The 14,485-nt window shown below is 31.8% G+C and overlaps 1 protein-coding gene across 1 annotated transcript; it reads right to left on the bottom strand.

The window, feature by feature from the left end:
• Positions 1-1,236: 1,236 nt before the first annotated feature.
• LOC141402452 (peritrophin-44-like) lies at positions 1,237-14,485 on the bottom strand. Its single transcript, XM_073983758.1, has 2 exons — positions 14,373-14,485; positions 1,237-2,514 (listed from the first exon to the last, which is right to left on the bottom strand). The coding sequence occupies exons 1-2, from the start codon at positions 14,374-14,376 to the stop codon at positions 1,349-1,351; spliced, it is 1,170 nt and encodes a 389-aa protein (XP_073839859.1). The 5' UTR covers positions 14,377-14,485; the 3' UTR covers positions 1,237-1,348.

The following is a 14,485-nucleotide window of genomic DNA, read 5'->3' as shown; positions in this document are numbered from 1 at the left end:
TTTTGATGATTTTTCTTTCAAAACGTGGTGAATCTTCTTTTTTTAAAAAATTTAAAATTTTTCTAGGTTTTATACAAGTTTCCACCAATTTATACAAGTTTACGACGTTTATGACATACACGATTTTTTTTGTGATTTTAACTAGAAAAATCAAAAATCTTATCGTTTTAAAGAAATTTCAAAGTTTTCTGCATTTTATACAAGTTTACAACCATTTATAAAATTTTACGACATTTTTGACACACACCCTTTTTGATTATTTTTCATTCAAAAGATCATGAATCTTCTTTTTTATGAAATTTACAACGATTTTTTGCGATTTTAGCTATAGAAATCAAACATCCTCTTGTTTTAAAGAAATGTTATACATTTTATAAAAGTTTACTACAATTTATACAAGTTTACGACATTTTTGACACACACCTTTTTTGATTATTTTTCATTCAAAAGATCATGAATATTCTTTGTTATGAAATTTACAATTCTTCTAGGTTTTATACAAGTTTACACCAATTTATACAAGTTTACGACGTTTATGACATACACAATTTTTTGTGATTTTAACCAGAGAAATCAAAATTTTTTTCGTTTTAAAGAAATTCTAAAGTTTTCTGCATATTATACACGTTTACAACCAATTATACAAGTTTACGACATTTTTTACAATAAACATTTTTAATGATTTTTCATTGTAAACTTCATGAATCAGGTGTTTTTATGAAATTTACAATTTTTCTAAGATTTATACAAGTTTACACCCATTTATACAGGTATACGACGTTTTTGACATACCCGATTTTTTGGAAATTTTAACTTGAAAAATCACAAATCTTCTTGTTTTTAAGGTATTTCAAAGTTTTTTACGTTTTATACAAGTTTACAACCATTTATACAAGTTTACGACGTTTTAATCCAAAATTCAGCCGTATAAACAGATTCTCCTTCTGATGCATTCCCCTATCCACAATATGTGAACCCGTCTAGTTCCACACAGCTTTGCTTCCCCGAAGGCTGATATTTGCAGGAATTATCTGCGTCACTGTTCTGGTCGTTAAGGGGAAATCCCAGCATTATTTACCAACTAATCTCAGGGATTATTATCGCACTAACAAAATATATCGCTATAAGCGGCCTTATCTTTTGCAATCAGACCAATAGTTTGTGATTTCCTAGAAATTCGTAGTAAATTTTGCAAAATTCTGAGAAAGCAACAACAACAAAAAACTAATATTTAAATTTTTATTTCACTTTGGGGGATGTCGTTAAATTTACAATTTCACAAAAATATGAAAGCTTATGAAGTAGGGAAAGAAATTGAGATAACAAAAAGAGATGCCAATTCAGATGTCTAAGCGTTCCTGGGAGTTAGCACCGGTGACAAAATTGGAGGAGTGGGTACCGATGACGCAAGTGCTCTGGATTTCAAACTTTTTTTCATGCTTCTAGTCTGGGCAGCCACCCCCATTACGCTGCCCTCACCCTCCGCACAAGCCACAAAGTCAATAACCCGTTCCACACACAATTGCGACCATTCATCAAAATACTGGCCCTCCGGACACGAAGCTCGGCCAATTGTTTTACCACTTTGGCATAACAAAAACCCGTTGCAGCCATCACTATTCTCATTTGCCATTTGTATGTAATCCATGCCAAGGGTAACACAACGATCATGCGAACATTTGATATCGGTTCTTGGTGCACACTGACCCCCTTCGGAGGCATCAAAGAATCTATCTACCGGACACCGGCCATGAGTCATTGTAAATTCTTCATCTGCATTTACACCACAATAGAAATAACCATCACATGATACCCCATCGGAAATGAATTCTCCTGCTTGGGTACATTTGACATCTTCGGGAGCATCAGGTATACTTGTATCTCTGCAATCCACATGACTGGGATAATCACAACCACCACGATATGAATCATAATAGAAACCAGGAGGACAGGTGCCATTCAATAGCTGCGATTGCCAACAAACCTGATACGCCTCACAAGATCCGGGTACCTTAATGAACACACCCTCCGGCACAATGTTACAATAATCTTCCGGCAACATGGTTTTTTCACAGGGGAAGTTACGTACACAATTGGAAGTTTCTGGGTTGTAATTCAGGCCGGCGGAACATTCACCACGTGTACCTTTACCATTGGCACAATAGTAGTAATAATTGCAGCTATAAGGATCATCAACAAAACCTGTCGGCCGCTTGGCACATGGATCGCTGGAAAGACATTCTATGGTCAGAGGATCTACACATTCTCCAGTATTGCGATTGAAAAATTGGGCGCCACAGTTATCGGTGGTGCTGGTCTCATTATAGCAATCAATGTAGACATTGCAAAAACGTGGATCCTTGATTTTGGTGTCATAGGGTAGTAAAGGGCATAATTCTTCGGGTATGAATTCACTGGTGCTTTGAGCCACCACCACCAGTTGAGGGGATGTTAGGGTTATCAGGAGCAGAGTACTGAGGAGAGCATTAAAATCTAATGCCCGAGGTGATTTAACTGCAATGGAATAAAGAAAAAATGCAATATTAGAAAAGTTATTTTTATGTTTTCTAAAAGTTTATTAAAATTACTCAACAAATTTGAAAGAAAGGACCTTAACTTCGTAATTTTGTATTACGCAGCATATTCTCAGGTATCGAAAACTGAAAAAAAAATTAAAATATCTTAACAACTACCAAAGTTATGGTCAATTTCCTGGAACTACTTTCTATTAATAACAGTCATACGCACTAAAGTCCAAAATGGTTTTTAATTAATAACAGCCGTAATAATAGGAGTATGAGAGAGACATTTTGAGAACCTTAAATCTGTATTATTTAAAATCGATCTAGCATTTTCAATAAAAAAAATATTCATTAAAATATCCATGAAAAATATTCTTTAAAAAAACCCATGAAAAATATTCTTCAAAAAAAAAAACATAAAAAATATTTTCTCAAAAATCCACGTTTGATGGGGTATGGGTCAATGAATAATATTCTTTAAAAAAATCCATGAAAAATATTTAAAAAATATTTTATTAAAAAATCCACGTTTGTGGTCTTTGGGAACATACAAAATATTTAAAAAAGTTATTTTTATGTTTTCGAAAAGTTAATTAAAATTACTCAACAAATTTCAATAGGAGGACCCAAACCTCGTAATTTTATATTTTGCAGAATATTCTCAGCTTTTCGGAATAGAAAAAACAATTTTAATATCCTAAAAACTACCAAAGTTATGGCCAATTTCCAAAGTTATGGCCAGCCGTCATAATAGGAATATGAGGGAGAAATTTTGAGATTCTTTAATCAGCATTATTTAAAATCGTTCTAGCATTTTCAATAAAAAAATATTCATTAAAATATCCATGAAAAATAGTCTTTAAAAATCAATGAAAAATATTCTTCAAATAAAAAAATAAAAAATATTCTCTAAAAAATCCCCGTTTGATGGGGTATGGGTCAATGAATAATATTCTTGAAAAATATTCATAAAATATTTTATTAAAAAATCCACGTTTGTGGTCTTTGGGAACATACAAAATATTTAAAAAAGTTATTTTTATGTTTTCGAAAAGTTAATTAAAATTACTCAACAAATTTCAATAGGAAGGACCAAAAGTCGTTATTTTGTATTTTGCAGAATATTCTCAGCTTTTCGGAATAGAAAAAATAATTTAAATATCTTAAAAACTACAAAAGTTATGGCCAATTTCCTGGAACTACTTTCTATTAATAATAGTCATACGCACTAGAGTCCAAAATGGTTTTTAATTAATAACAGCCGTCATAATAGGAATATGAGGGAGAAATTTTGAGATTCTTTAATCAGCATTATTTAAAATCGTTCTAGCATTTTCAATAAAAAAATATTCATTAAAATATCCATGAAAAATAGTCTTTAAAAATCCATGATAAATATTCTTCAAAAAAAAAACATAAAAAATATTCTCTAAAAAATCCCCGTTTGATGGGGTATGGGTCAATGAATAATATTCTTGAAAAATATTCATAAAATATTTTATTAAAAAATCCACGTTTGTTGGTTGCCTTTGGGAACATACAAAATATTTAAAAAAGTTATTTTTATGTTTTCGAAAAGTTGATTAAAATTACTCAACAAATTTCAATAGGAAGACCTAAATTTCGTAATTTTGTATTTTGCAAAATATTCTCAGTTTTTCGGAATAGAAAAAACAATGTAAATATCTTAAAAACCACCAAAGTTATGGACAATTTCCTGGAACCACTTTCTATTAAAAATTTAAAAAGTTTTTTTATGTTTTCGAAAAGTTGATTAAAATTACTCAACGAATTTCAATAGGAAGACCTAAACTTGGTAATTTTGTATTATGCAAAATATTCTCAGCTTTTCGGAATAGAAAAAACAATTTAAATATCTTAAAAACTACCAAAGTTATGGCCAATTTCCTGGAACTATTTCTATTAAAAATTTAAAAAGTTATTTTTATGTTTTCGAAAAGTTGATTACAATTACTCAACGAATTTCAATAGGAAGACCTAAACTTTGTAATTTTGTATTATGCAAAATATTCTCAGCTTTTCGGAATAGAAAAAACAATTTAAATATCTTAAAAACTACCAAAGTTATGGCCAATTTCCTGGAACTACTTTCTATTAAAAATTTAAAAAGTTATTTTTATGTTTTTGAAAGGTTGATTAAAATTACTCAACAAATTTGAATAGGAAGACCTAAATTTCGTAATTTTGTATTTTGCAAAATATTCTCAGCTTTTCGGAATAGAAAAAACAATTTAAATATCTTAAAAACTACCAAAGTTATGGCCAATTTCCTGGAACTACTTTCTATTAAAATTTAAAAAGTAATTTTTATGTTTTCGAAAAGTTGATTAAAATTACTCAACGAATTTCAATAGGAAGACCTAAACTTGGTAATTTTGTATTATGCAAAATATTCTCAGCTTTTCGGAATAGAAAAAACAATTTAAATATCTTAAAAACTACCAAAGTTATGGCCAATTTCCTGGAACTACTTTCTATTAAAAATTTAAAAAGTTATTTTTATGTTTTCGAAAAGTTGATTAAAATTACTCAACGAATTTCAATAGGAAGACCTAAACTTGGTAATTTTGTATTATGCAAAATATTCTCAGCTTTTCGGAATAGAAAAAACAATTTAAATATCTTAAAAACTACCAAAGTTATGGCCAATTTCCTGGAACTATTTCTATTAAAAATTTAAAAAGTTATTTTTATGTTTTCGAAAAGTTGATTACAATTACTCAACGAATTTCAATAGGAAGACCTAAACTTGGTAATTTTGTATTATGCAAAATATTCTCAGCTTTTCGGAATAGAAAAAATAATTTAAATATCTTAAAAACTACCAAAGTTATGGACAATTTCCTGGAACTACTTTCTATTAAAAATTTAAAAAGTTATTTTTATTTTTTCGAAAAGTTGATTAAAATTACTCAACGAATTTCAATAGGAAGACAGACCTAAACTTGGTAATTTTGTATTATGCAAAATATTCTCAGTTTTCGGAATAGAAAAAACAATTTAAATATCTTAAAAACTACCAAAGTTATGGACAATTTCCTGGAACTACTTTCTATTAGAGTTGAAAATGTTTTTAATTGATAATCGCGGAATTAACAGGAGTATGAGGGAACAATTTTGAGAAACTTTAATCAGCATTATTCAAAACCGATCAAGCATTTTCAATGAAAATATTCTTTAAAAAAAATTACGTTTTGCGGTTTTTGGGTCCATTAAAAGTATTTTTAAAAATTTACGTTTTGGGTCCATGAAAAAATATTAAAAAAAATTATTTTTATGTTTTCTAAAAGTTGATTAAAATTACAATCAGATTTCAATTGGAAGACCTAAGTTTCGTAATTTTGTATTATGCGGAATATTCTCAGCTAGCCGAATTAGAAAAAATATTTAAAATATCTGAAAAACTGCCAAAGTTATGACCAATTTCCTTGAACTACCTCCTATTAATAATAGTCATACGCAATAGAGTCCAAAATGGTTTTTAATTAACAACAGCCGTAATAATAGGAATATGAGGGAGAAATTTTGTAGAACCTTAAATCTGTATTATTTACAATCGATCTAGCATTTTCAATAAAAAAATATTCATTAAAATATCCATGAAAAATATTCTTTAAAAAATCCATGAAAAATATTCTTTAAAAAATCCATGAAAAATATTCTTAAAAAAACATAAAAAATATTCTCTAAAAAATCCACGTTTGATGGGGTACGGGTCAATAAATAATATTCTTTAAAAAATCCATGAAAAATATTCATAAAATATTTTATTAAAAAATCAACGTTTTTGGTCTTTGGCAACATACAAACAATTTAAAAAAGTTAATTTTATGTTTTCGAAATGTTGATTAAAATTACTCAACAAATTTTAATAGGAAGACCTTAACTTCGTAATTTTGTGTTATGCAAAATATTCTCAGCTTTTCGAAATAACAGTTTAAATATCTTAAAAACTACCAAAGTTATGGCCAATTTCCTGGAACTACTTTCTATTACAAATTTAAAAAGTTATATTTATGTTTTCGAAAAGTTGATTAAAATTACTCAACAAATTTCAATAGGAAAACCTAAAGTTCGTAATTTTGTATTATACAAAATATTCTCAGCTTTTCGAAAAAGAAAAAACAATTTAAATATCTTAAAAACAACCAAAGATATGGCCAATTTCCTGGAACTACTTTCTATTAGAGTTCAAAAAAGTTTTTTTATTGATAATCGCCGAATTAACAGGAATATGAGGGAACAATTTTGAGAAACTTTAATCAGCATTATTCAAAATCGATCCAGCATTTTCAATGAAAATATTCTTTAAAAAAATTACGTTTTGTGGTTTTTGGGTCCATTAAAAGTATTCTTAAAACTTTACGTTTTGTGGCCTTTGGGTTCAGAAAAAAAATTAAAAAAATTATTTTTATGTTTTCTAAAAGTTGATTAAAATTACCATCAGATTTCAATAGGAAGACCTATGCTCCGTAATACTGTATTAAGCGGAATATGCTCAGCTATCTGAATTAGAAAAAATATTTAAAATATCTGAAAAACTACCAAAGTTATGACCAATTTCCTTGAACTACCTCCTATTAATAATAGTCATACGCACTAGGGTCCAAAATGATTTTTAATTAATAACAGCCGTAATAACAGAAATATAAGGGAGCAATTTTGAGAACCTTTAGTCTGCATTATTTAAAATCGATCCAACAATTTTCCCAAAGCTATTTATCCCTTCAGAAAGCAATCTAATGAAGTTATAACTCTATTTTTGCAACAAATCCAGAAAAGGAAGTAGTACATATCATAATTTCGGATTACGTAGAATATACTCAACTTTCCAAATTTGAAAAATATTTCAAATGTCTTTGAAACTACCAAAGTTATGGCCAATTTCCAAATTTATAATTTTCCCAAAGCTATTTACACCTTCAAAAAGCAATCTATAAGCCACAAATAAATTCCTTTTATTTGGAAATTATCGGAATTAGGTTATAGCTCAATTTTTGCAACAAATCCTGAAAAGGAAGTGGTCTACATCTTAATTTCGGATTACGTAGAATATTCTCAGCTTCTCGGAATAGAAAAACTATTTTAAATATCTTTGAAACTACCAAAGTTATGGAAAATTTCCTGAAACTACTTTCTATTAATAATAGTCATACGCACTATAGTCCAAAAAGTTTTTAATTGATAATCGCGGAATTAACAGGAATGCTGAGGGTATAAAAACGACGTTTGATGGGCTTTGGGTCCTTGGAAAAAATTATTTAAAAAATCCACGTTTGATGGGCTTTGGGTCCTTGGAAAAAATTATTTAAAAAATCTACGTGTGATGGGCTTTGGGTCCTTGGAAAAAATTATTTAAAAAATCCACGTTTGATGGGCTTTGGGTCCTTGGAAAAAATTATTTAAAAAATCCACGTTTGATGGGCTTTGGGTCCCTGGGAAAAAATTATTTAAAAAATCTACGTGTGATGGGCTTTGGGTCCTTGGAAAAAATTATTTAAAAAATCCACGTTTGATGGGCTTTGGGTCCTTGGAAAAAATTATTTAAAAAATCCACGTTTGATGGGCTTTGGGTCCTTGGAAAAAATTATTTAAAAAATCTACGTGTGATGGGCTTTGGGTCCTTGGAAAAAATTATTTAAAAAATCCACGTTTGATGGGCTTTGGGTCCTTGGAAAAAATTATTTAAAAAATCCACGTTTGATGGGCTTTGGGTCCTTGGAAAAAATTATTTAAAAAATCTACGTGTGATGGGCTTTGGGTCCTTGGAAAAAATTATTTAAAAAATCCACGTTTGATGGGCTTTGGGTCCTTGGAAAAAATTATTTAAAAAATCCACGTTTGATGGGCTTTGGGTCCTTGGAAAAAATTATTTAAAAAATCTACGTGTGATGGGCTTTGGGTCCTTGGAAAAAATTATTTAAAAAATCCACGTTTGATGGGCTTTGGGTCCTTGGAAAAAATTATTTAAAAAATCCACGTTTGATGGGCTTTGGGTCCTTGGAAAAAATTATTTAAAAAATCCACGTTTGATGGGCTTTGGGTCCTTGGAAAAAATTATTTAAAAAATCCACGTTTGATGGGCTTTGGGTCCTTGGAAAAAATTATTTAAAAAATCCACGTTTGATGTTCTTTGGATCCTTGGAAAAAATTATTTAAAAAATCCACGTTTGATGGGCTTTGGATCCTTGGAAAAAATTATTTAAAAAATCCACGTTTGATGTTCTATGGATCCTTGGAAAAAATTATTTAAAAAATCCACGTTTGATGTTCTTTGGGTCCTTGGAAAAAATTATTTAAAAAATCCACGTTTGATGGGCTTTGGGTCCTTTTAAAAAATTATTTAAAAAATCCACATTTAATGGGCTTTGGGTCCTTGGAAAAAAATATTTAAAAAATGCACGTTTAATGGGCTTTGGTTCTATGAAAAATATTCTTTAAAAAATCCACTTTTGATGGGCTTTGGTTCTATGAAAAATATTCTTTAAAAAATCCACGTTTGATGGGCTTTGGTTCTATGAAAAATATTCTTTAAAAAATCCACGTTTGATGGGCTTTGGTGCTATGAAAAATATTCTTTAAAAAATCCACGTTTGATGGGCTTTGGGTCCTTGGAAAAAATTATTTAAAAAATCCACGTTTGATGGGCTTTGGGTCCTTGGAAAAAATTACTTAAAAAATCCACGTTTGATGGGCTTTGTGTGCTTGGAAAAAATTATTTAAAAAATCCACGTTTGATGGGCTTTGGGTCCTTGGAAAAAATTATTTAAAAAATCCACGTTTGATGGGCTTTGGGTGCTTGGAAAAAATTATTTAAAAAATCCACGTTTGATGGGCTTTGGGTGCTTGGAAAAAATTATTTAAAAAATCCACGTTTGATGGGCTTTGGGTGCTTGGAAAAAATTATTTAAAAAATCCACGTTTGATGGGCATTGGGTGCTTGGAAAAAATTATTTAAAAAATCCACGTTTGATGGGCTTTGGGTCCTTGGAAAAAATTATTTTAAAAATCCACGTTTGATGGGCTTTGGGTGCTTGGAAAAAATTATTTAAAAAATCCACGTTTGATGGGCTTTGGGTGCTTGGAAAAAATTATTTAACAAATCCACGTTTGATGGGCTTTGGGTGCATGGAAAAAATTATTTAAAAAATCCACGTTTGATGGGCTTTGGGTGCAAGGAAAAAATTATTTAAAAAATCCACGTTTGATGGGCTTTGGGTCATTGAAAACATTTTTAAAAAAAATCCACGTTTGATGGGCTTTGGGTCCTTGGAAAAAATTATTTAAAAAATCCACGTTTGATGGGCTTTGGGTCCTTGGAAAAAATTATTTAAAAAATCCACGTTTGATGGGCTTTGGGTCCTTGGAAAAAATTATTTAAAAAATTTACGTTTGATGGGCTTTGGGTCCTTGGAAAAAATTTTTTAAAAAATCCACGTTTGATGGGCTTTGTGTCCTTGGAAAAAATTATTTAAAAAATCCACGTTTATGGGCTTTGGGTCAATGAAAAATTTCTTTAAAAAAATTCACGTTTGATGGGCTTTGGGAGCTTGGAAAAAATTATTTAAAAAATCCACGTTTGATGGGCTTTGGGTGCTTGGAAAAAATTATTTAAAAAATCCACGTTTGATGGGCTTTGGGTCCTTGGAAAAAATTATTTAAAAAATCGACGTTTGATGGGCTTTGGGTCCTTGGAAAAAAATTATTTAAAAAATCCACGTTTGATGGGCTTTGGGTCCTTGAAAAATGTTCCTTAAAAATCCACGTTTTGTGGTCATTGGTTTGATGAAAAAATGTTCATTAAAAAATCCACGTTTGATGGGCTTCGTTTCCAAAATCAACGATTCAGGCTTCCAAGACTTCTTTAGAATTCCAAGACTGTCGTTCTTTTCAATCGATAAACTCGGCGCTATCTCCAACTAACGGTTGTCACATCAACTGCCAGGTCACAGATATATTTTCTTCTAGATACTCGAAAAAGATATTTGGGGGTGGTCTGACGTCCAACAAAAAAGTTTGAAGGTGGTTTGATAAACGGCAAGTAGTTTGATACCCGACAAAGAAGATTTAAGGTGATTTCATACTCGAAAAGGTAGTTTCATAACCAGCATAACAGTCCGAAGGTGCTTATTTATCAAGAAGCTAGTTTCTTAGTTTACGAAGAAGTTTGAAGGTGGTTTGATACTGGAGAAAGTAGTTTGATACCCGGCAATGAAGTTTGGAGGGGATTTTATTCTCTAGAAATATGTTTGGAAAACGACAAAGAAGTTTGAAAGTAGTTCCATACTAGAGAAGGGAGTTTGATAGCCGACAAAGCAGTTTGAAGGTGGTTTGATAATCATGGAGGTAGTTTGATACCCATCATAGAAGTTTGAAGGGTGTTTAGTGCTGGAGAAGCCACGAAGAAGTTTGAAGTTAGTTTCTTAGTCGAGAAGGTAGCACGATATCCGATGAAGAAGTTTGAAGGTGGTTTGAGAGTTGAGGAGGCAGTTTGATAGTCGCCAAAGAAGATTGAAGTTGGTTTGATACTTGAGATCGAAATCTTATACCCGACAAAGATGTTCGAGAAATTATTTTGATTCCCGACAAAGAAGTTCGAGGTAACTTAACATTTAAAAACGAAGTTTTGTACCCGACAAAGAAGTTTGAAATTGTTATGATACTCGAAAAGGTTGTTTGATTCCCGACAAAGAAGTTTGAAGGCGGTTTGATACCCCAGAAATTAGTTTGATACCCAACAATGAAGTTTTAAAGTGGTTTGAAATTCGAGAAATAAGTTTGATAAACGACAAAGAAATTTAAAGGTAGTTCCATACTGGAAATTGTAGTTTGATACCCGATAAAGAATTTTGAAGATAGTTTAATACTCGAAAATGTAGTATGACACCCGAAATAGAAGTTTGACGGTGGTTTGTTATTTGAGAAGGTTATTTGATAACCGACAAAGAAGTTTGAAGGTAGTTTGATATTCCATAGAAAAGTTTGAAGGTGGTTTGATATTCGAGAAGGAAGTTTGATACCCGACATAGACGTTTAAAGGTTGTTTGATATTCGACAATGTAGTTGGATATCCGACAAAGAAGTTTGATATTCTTCAAGGAAGTTTGAAGGGTGTTTGTTACTCGAGAAGCGTGTTCGAAACCCGACATTGGAGTTTGTAGGTGGTTTGATACTCGGGACTCGAGTGTGTTTGTCAGTTCACCCACCGGGCACGTCCCCTTTGGCGGAAAAGGGAGTGAATTGATATAATCCTCTGCCCTAAAAAAAGGAAATCACTTTTGACATGACCAGTCTGGGTTAGAGTAGTATTATCATCTAACTCTGTAAAGCTCAGAATATCCCGCGGACCCAAAGCTTTCTCCGGGGGTGTTCCCCTGAAACAAAACAAGAAGACAAAGATGAAAGAAGGTACAATTAAATTAAAAGTTAAGGTCCAGAGTTTAAAAAAGCCAGTATCGACGGGAACCAGTGATCTGCCTGCTAGTCACACCTCGTCGTCCTCAAGCAATCGTGAGAAACTATATCTCACAGATATGAATGACCTGGCATCTATGGTGGAAGACACTGCTATAAGCGCACAACTTAAAGGAAGAAGGGAAGAGGAGATATGGAAGCTTAGGGAGAGTTTATTTTTAGGAAACTCCCAATGAAAGGATGTCCACAAGTTGGTAGATGAAGTCTATCGTAGGCTATGGCAAAACTAACAGCGAAAAGAGTGCACTTATCAGGGGTTCAACGATGGAAGTTTAAGTACAACCAAGCGCAACTAAATAAGAAAGACATCATAATGTATCACTCGGGCTCATACGAGAACGCTCGGAAAGGTAGTCAGCAGCATAGCAACTGCTTGTAAAGGTTGCAAATTGAAGCTGGCAAAAAACGGCTGTATACCTCAAGGGGTATGTTATGGCTCGAGATCTCTGGAAAAGAAAACCAGACTTTGGAAGTGAAAAGATGGAAAGTCTTCCATAGGGAGGAGTCACTTTCCTTGTGATTTGACTTGATGAACTCTCGCTGATTCGTCTGACAATCTAACAGCCCACAACAAAATTAGAAGGACATTGAAAAAGGAGCTTCACACCTTAAATTGTTTATGCGATAATCGACTCCAGTAGGGTGTCTGGCAGGCTACACATAGATCTTCAGGAAGCCTTCAAGAAAATGGTAAACGACAAATTGTTGCATCACATCTTTCAAGGTTGTGGACCAACAAAAATAATCAGTAGTCAGCAGGTGGCAAACTGAAGCTGGTGTAGAAAGTCTAAACCCCTCATCTGGTCAAAGCAGCGGTATACGTTCAGGGGTATGGCTGCAAACTCGAGACGGAAAACAAAACAAGATTTTGGAGTGAAAAGATGGGAAGTCTTCCACAGGGAGGAGAAAGTGGTGCCATCCATCCATCCTTGTGGTGGGATTTTACGATCGGCAGTCCGACAAAGACAAAGGGCATGGCGAACTACGCCTCAAACGCAATCCACTTCAAAATTGAAAGAGCAAGGATTGTTGAGCAAGAGGATGCCAAAAAACAGCCAGGAGCTTAAAACTTCGAGCGATTCACAAGGTAGACACTCAACTCAAGCATTCCATTCATGTTATTTGGGACCCTCAGGCACTTCTAATAGTCTTTAGAAGTTCACTTTATTTGAAGCTCTCAGGAAATCACAAAATACCTTTACAGAGTCCACCTTGCCTGGGGCTCTCAGATAATTTACAAAATGCACTATCCACATTGTTTTGGCCTATAAAGGTCTCCCAAAACTTAGAAGGCCTCTTAAAAATATTTTAAAAAAATCCGATTGCTTATATTTTTATGGTTCAGTAAAATTTCTTTAAGAATTCTCCCTTGTTTAAGGGTTTTATCCATAAAAACTTTTTTGGACTCTAGTGCGTATGACTATTATTAATAGAAAGTGTTAGTAGAAAATTGGCTATAACTTTGGCAATTTTGAAGATATTTCAAATATTTTTTCTGATATTTAAAGCTAAGAATACTCTGCATAATATTAAGAAACATAGTTATCACTTTCCCTCTAACAATCGGCGACAAAAATTACTTTCTTTACAAATTATGAAAATAATTAAATTAAGAATATAAATTAAAGAGGTATTTTAAGGTTTTCGGCAAATTTGTTAACCAAATTTGCTGTTAAGCTTTATGAATAATACATTTATGATAATATCAAACCTTGCTTTGTAATTGCGGTATGTATTTTACTTAAATGATCTTCAAATAAAAAATCTTCTCCCTGGAAAACTCAATACAATTTTTACAAATTATTACAAAAATGATGTCACTATTTGATAACATACAAAGCATCGACTATTGGCCGACCATAAATATACTAGAATCTCTCAATTTTTTTCTTAGTTATGGCAAGATGTAACAATTTGTAATTCAAATATCGCAGGATAAATCTCAAATTATTTGGTCTAAATTATGATTTTTGTTAAGCACAAATATATCAATCACTTTATTATTTTCAAGACTCATTTCTCAAGGAGTGTATCAGCTGGCAACCGGCCAATTTATACATAACTATACCAAGGTAGTGTTATCTCGATTGGCCCAGAAAAAAATTTCCCATGAACTTTGCAATGGGGTTTTAAAGTCTTTGTAGTTCACATATGAAAATATACTTATTGTACTTTATTTTTTTGTAAAAATTAGATTTTTGTTTCTTCATTTAAATATTTTGTTAAACATTTGTAAAATATTTTTTTTTTTGTTTTTTTACCACAACTTCGATAAGATATGAAACACCTGTTTGAGGCCTCTTAATTGCCATTGTTACAACAACAAATTGCCTTAGAACACTTTTGGACACTCACACATTTCTCTCTTTTTAAAACAAACAAAAAAAATTTACAAAATTCGCTCAATTTTTTGGTTTTGTTTTGTTAGAATCCGGCATTCGCTGACAATCAATACACACCGTATTTAC

This window comes from Musca autumnalis, unplaced genomic scaffold, assembly GCF_047663935.1.
Source record: "Musca autumnalis isolate F117 unplaced genomic scaffold, ASM4766393v1 scaffold_4, whole genome shotgun sequence".
NCBI lineage: Eukaryota > Metazoa > Arthropoda > Insecta > Diptera > Muscidae > Musca > Musca autumnalis.
This window is presented reverse-complemented; position numbering and strand designations above follow the sequence as displayed.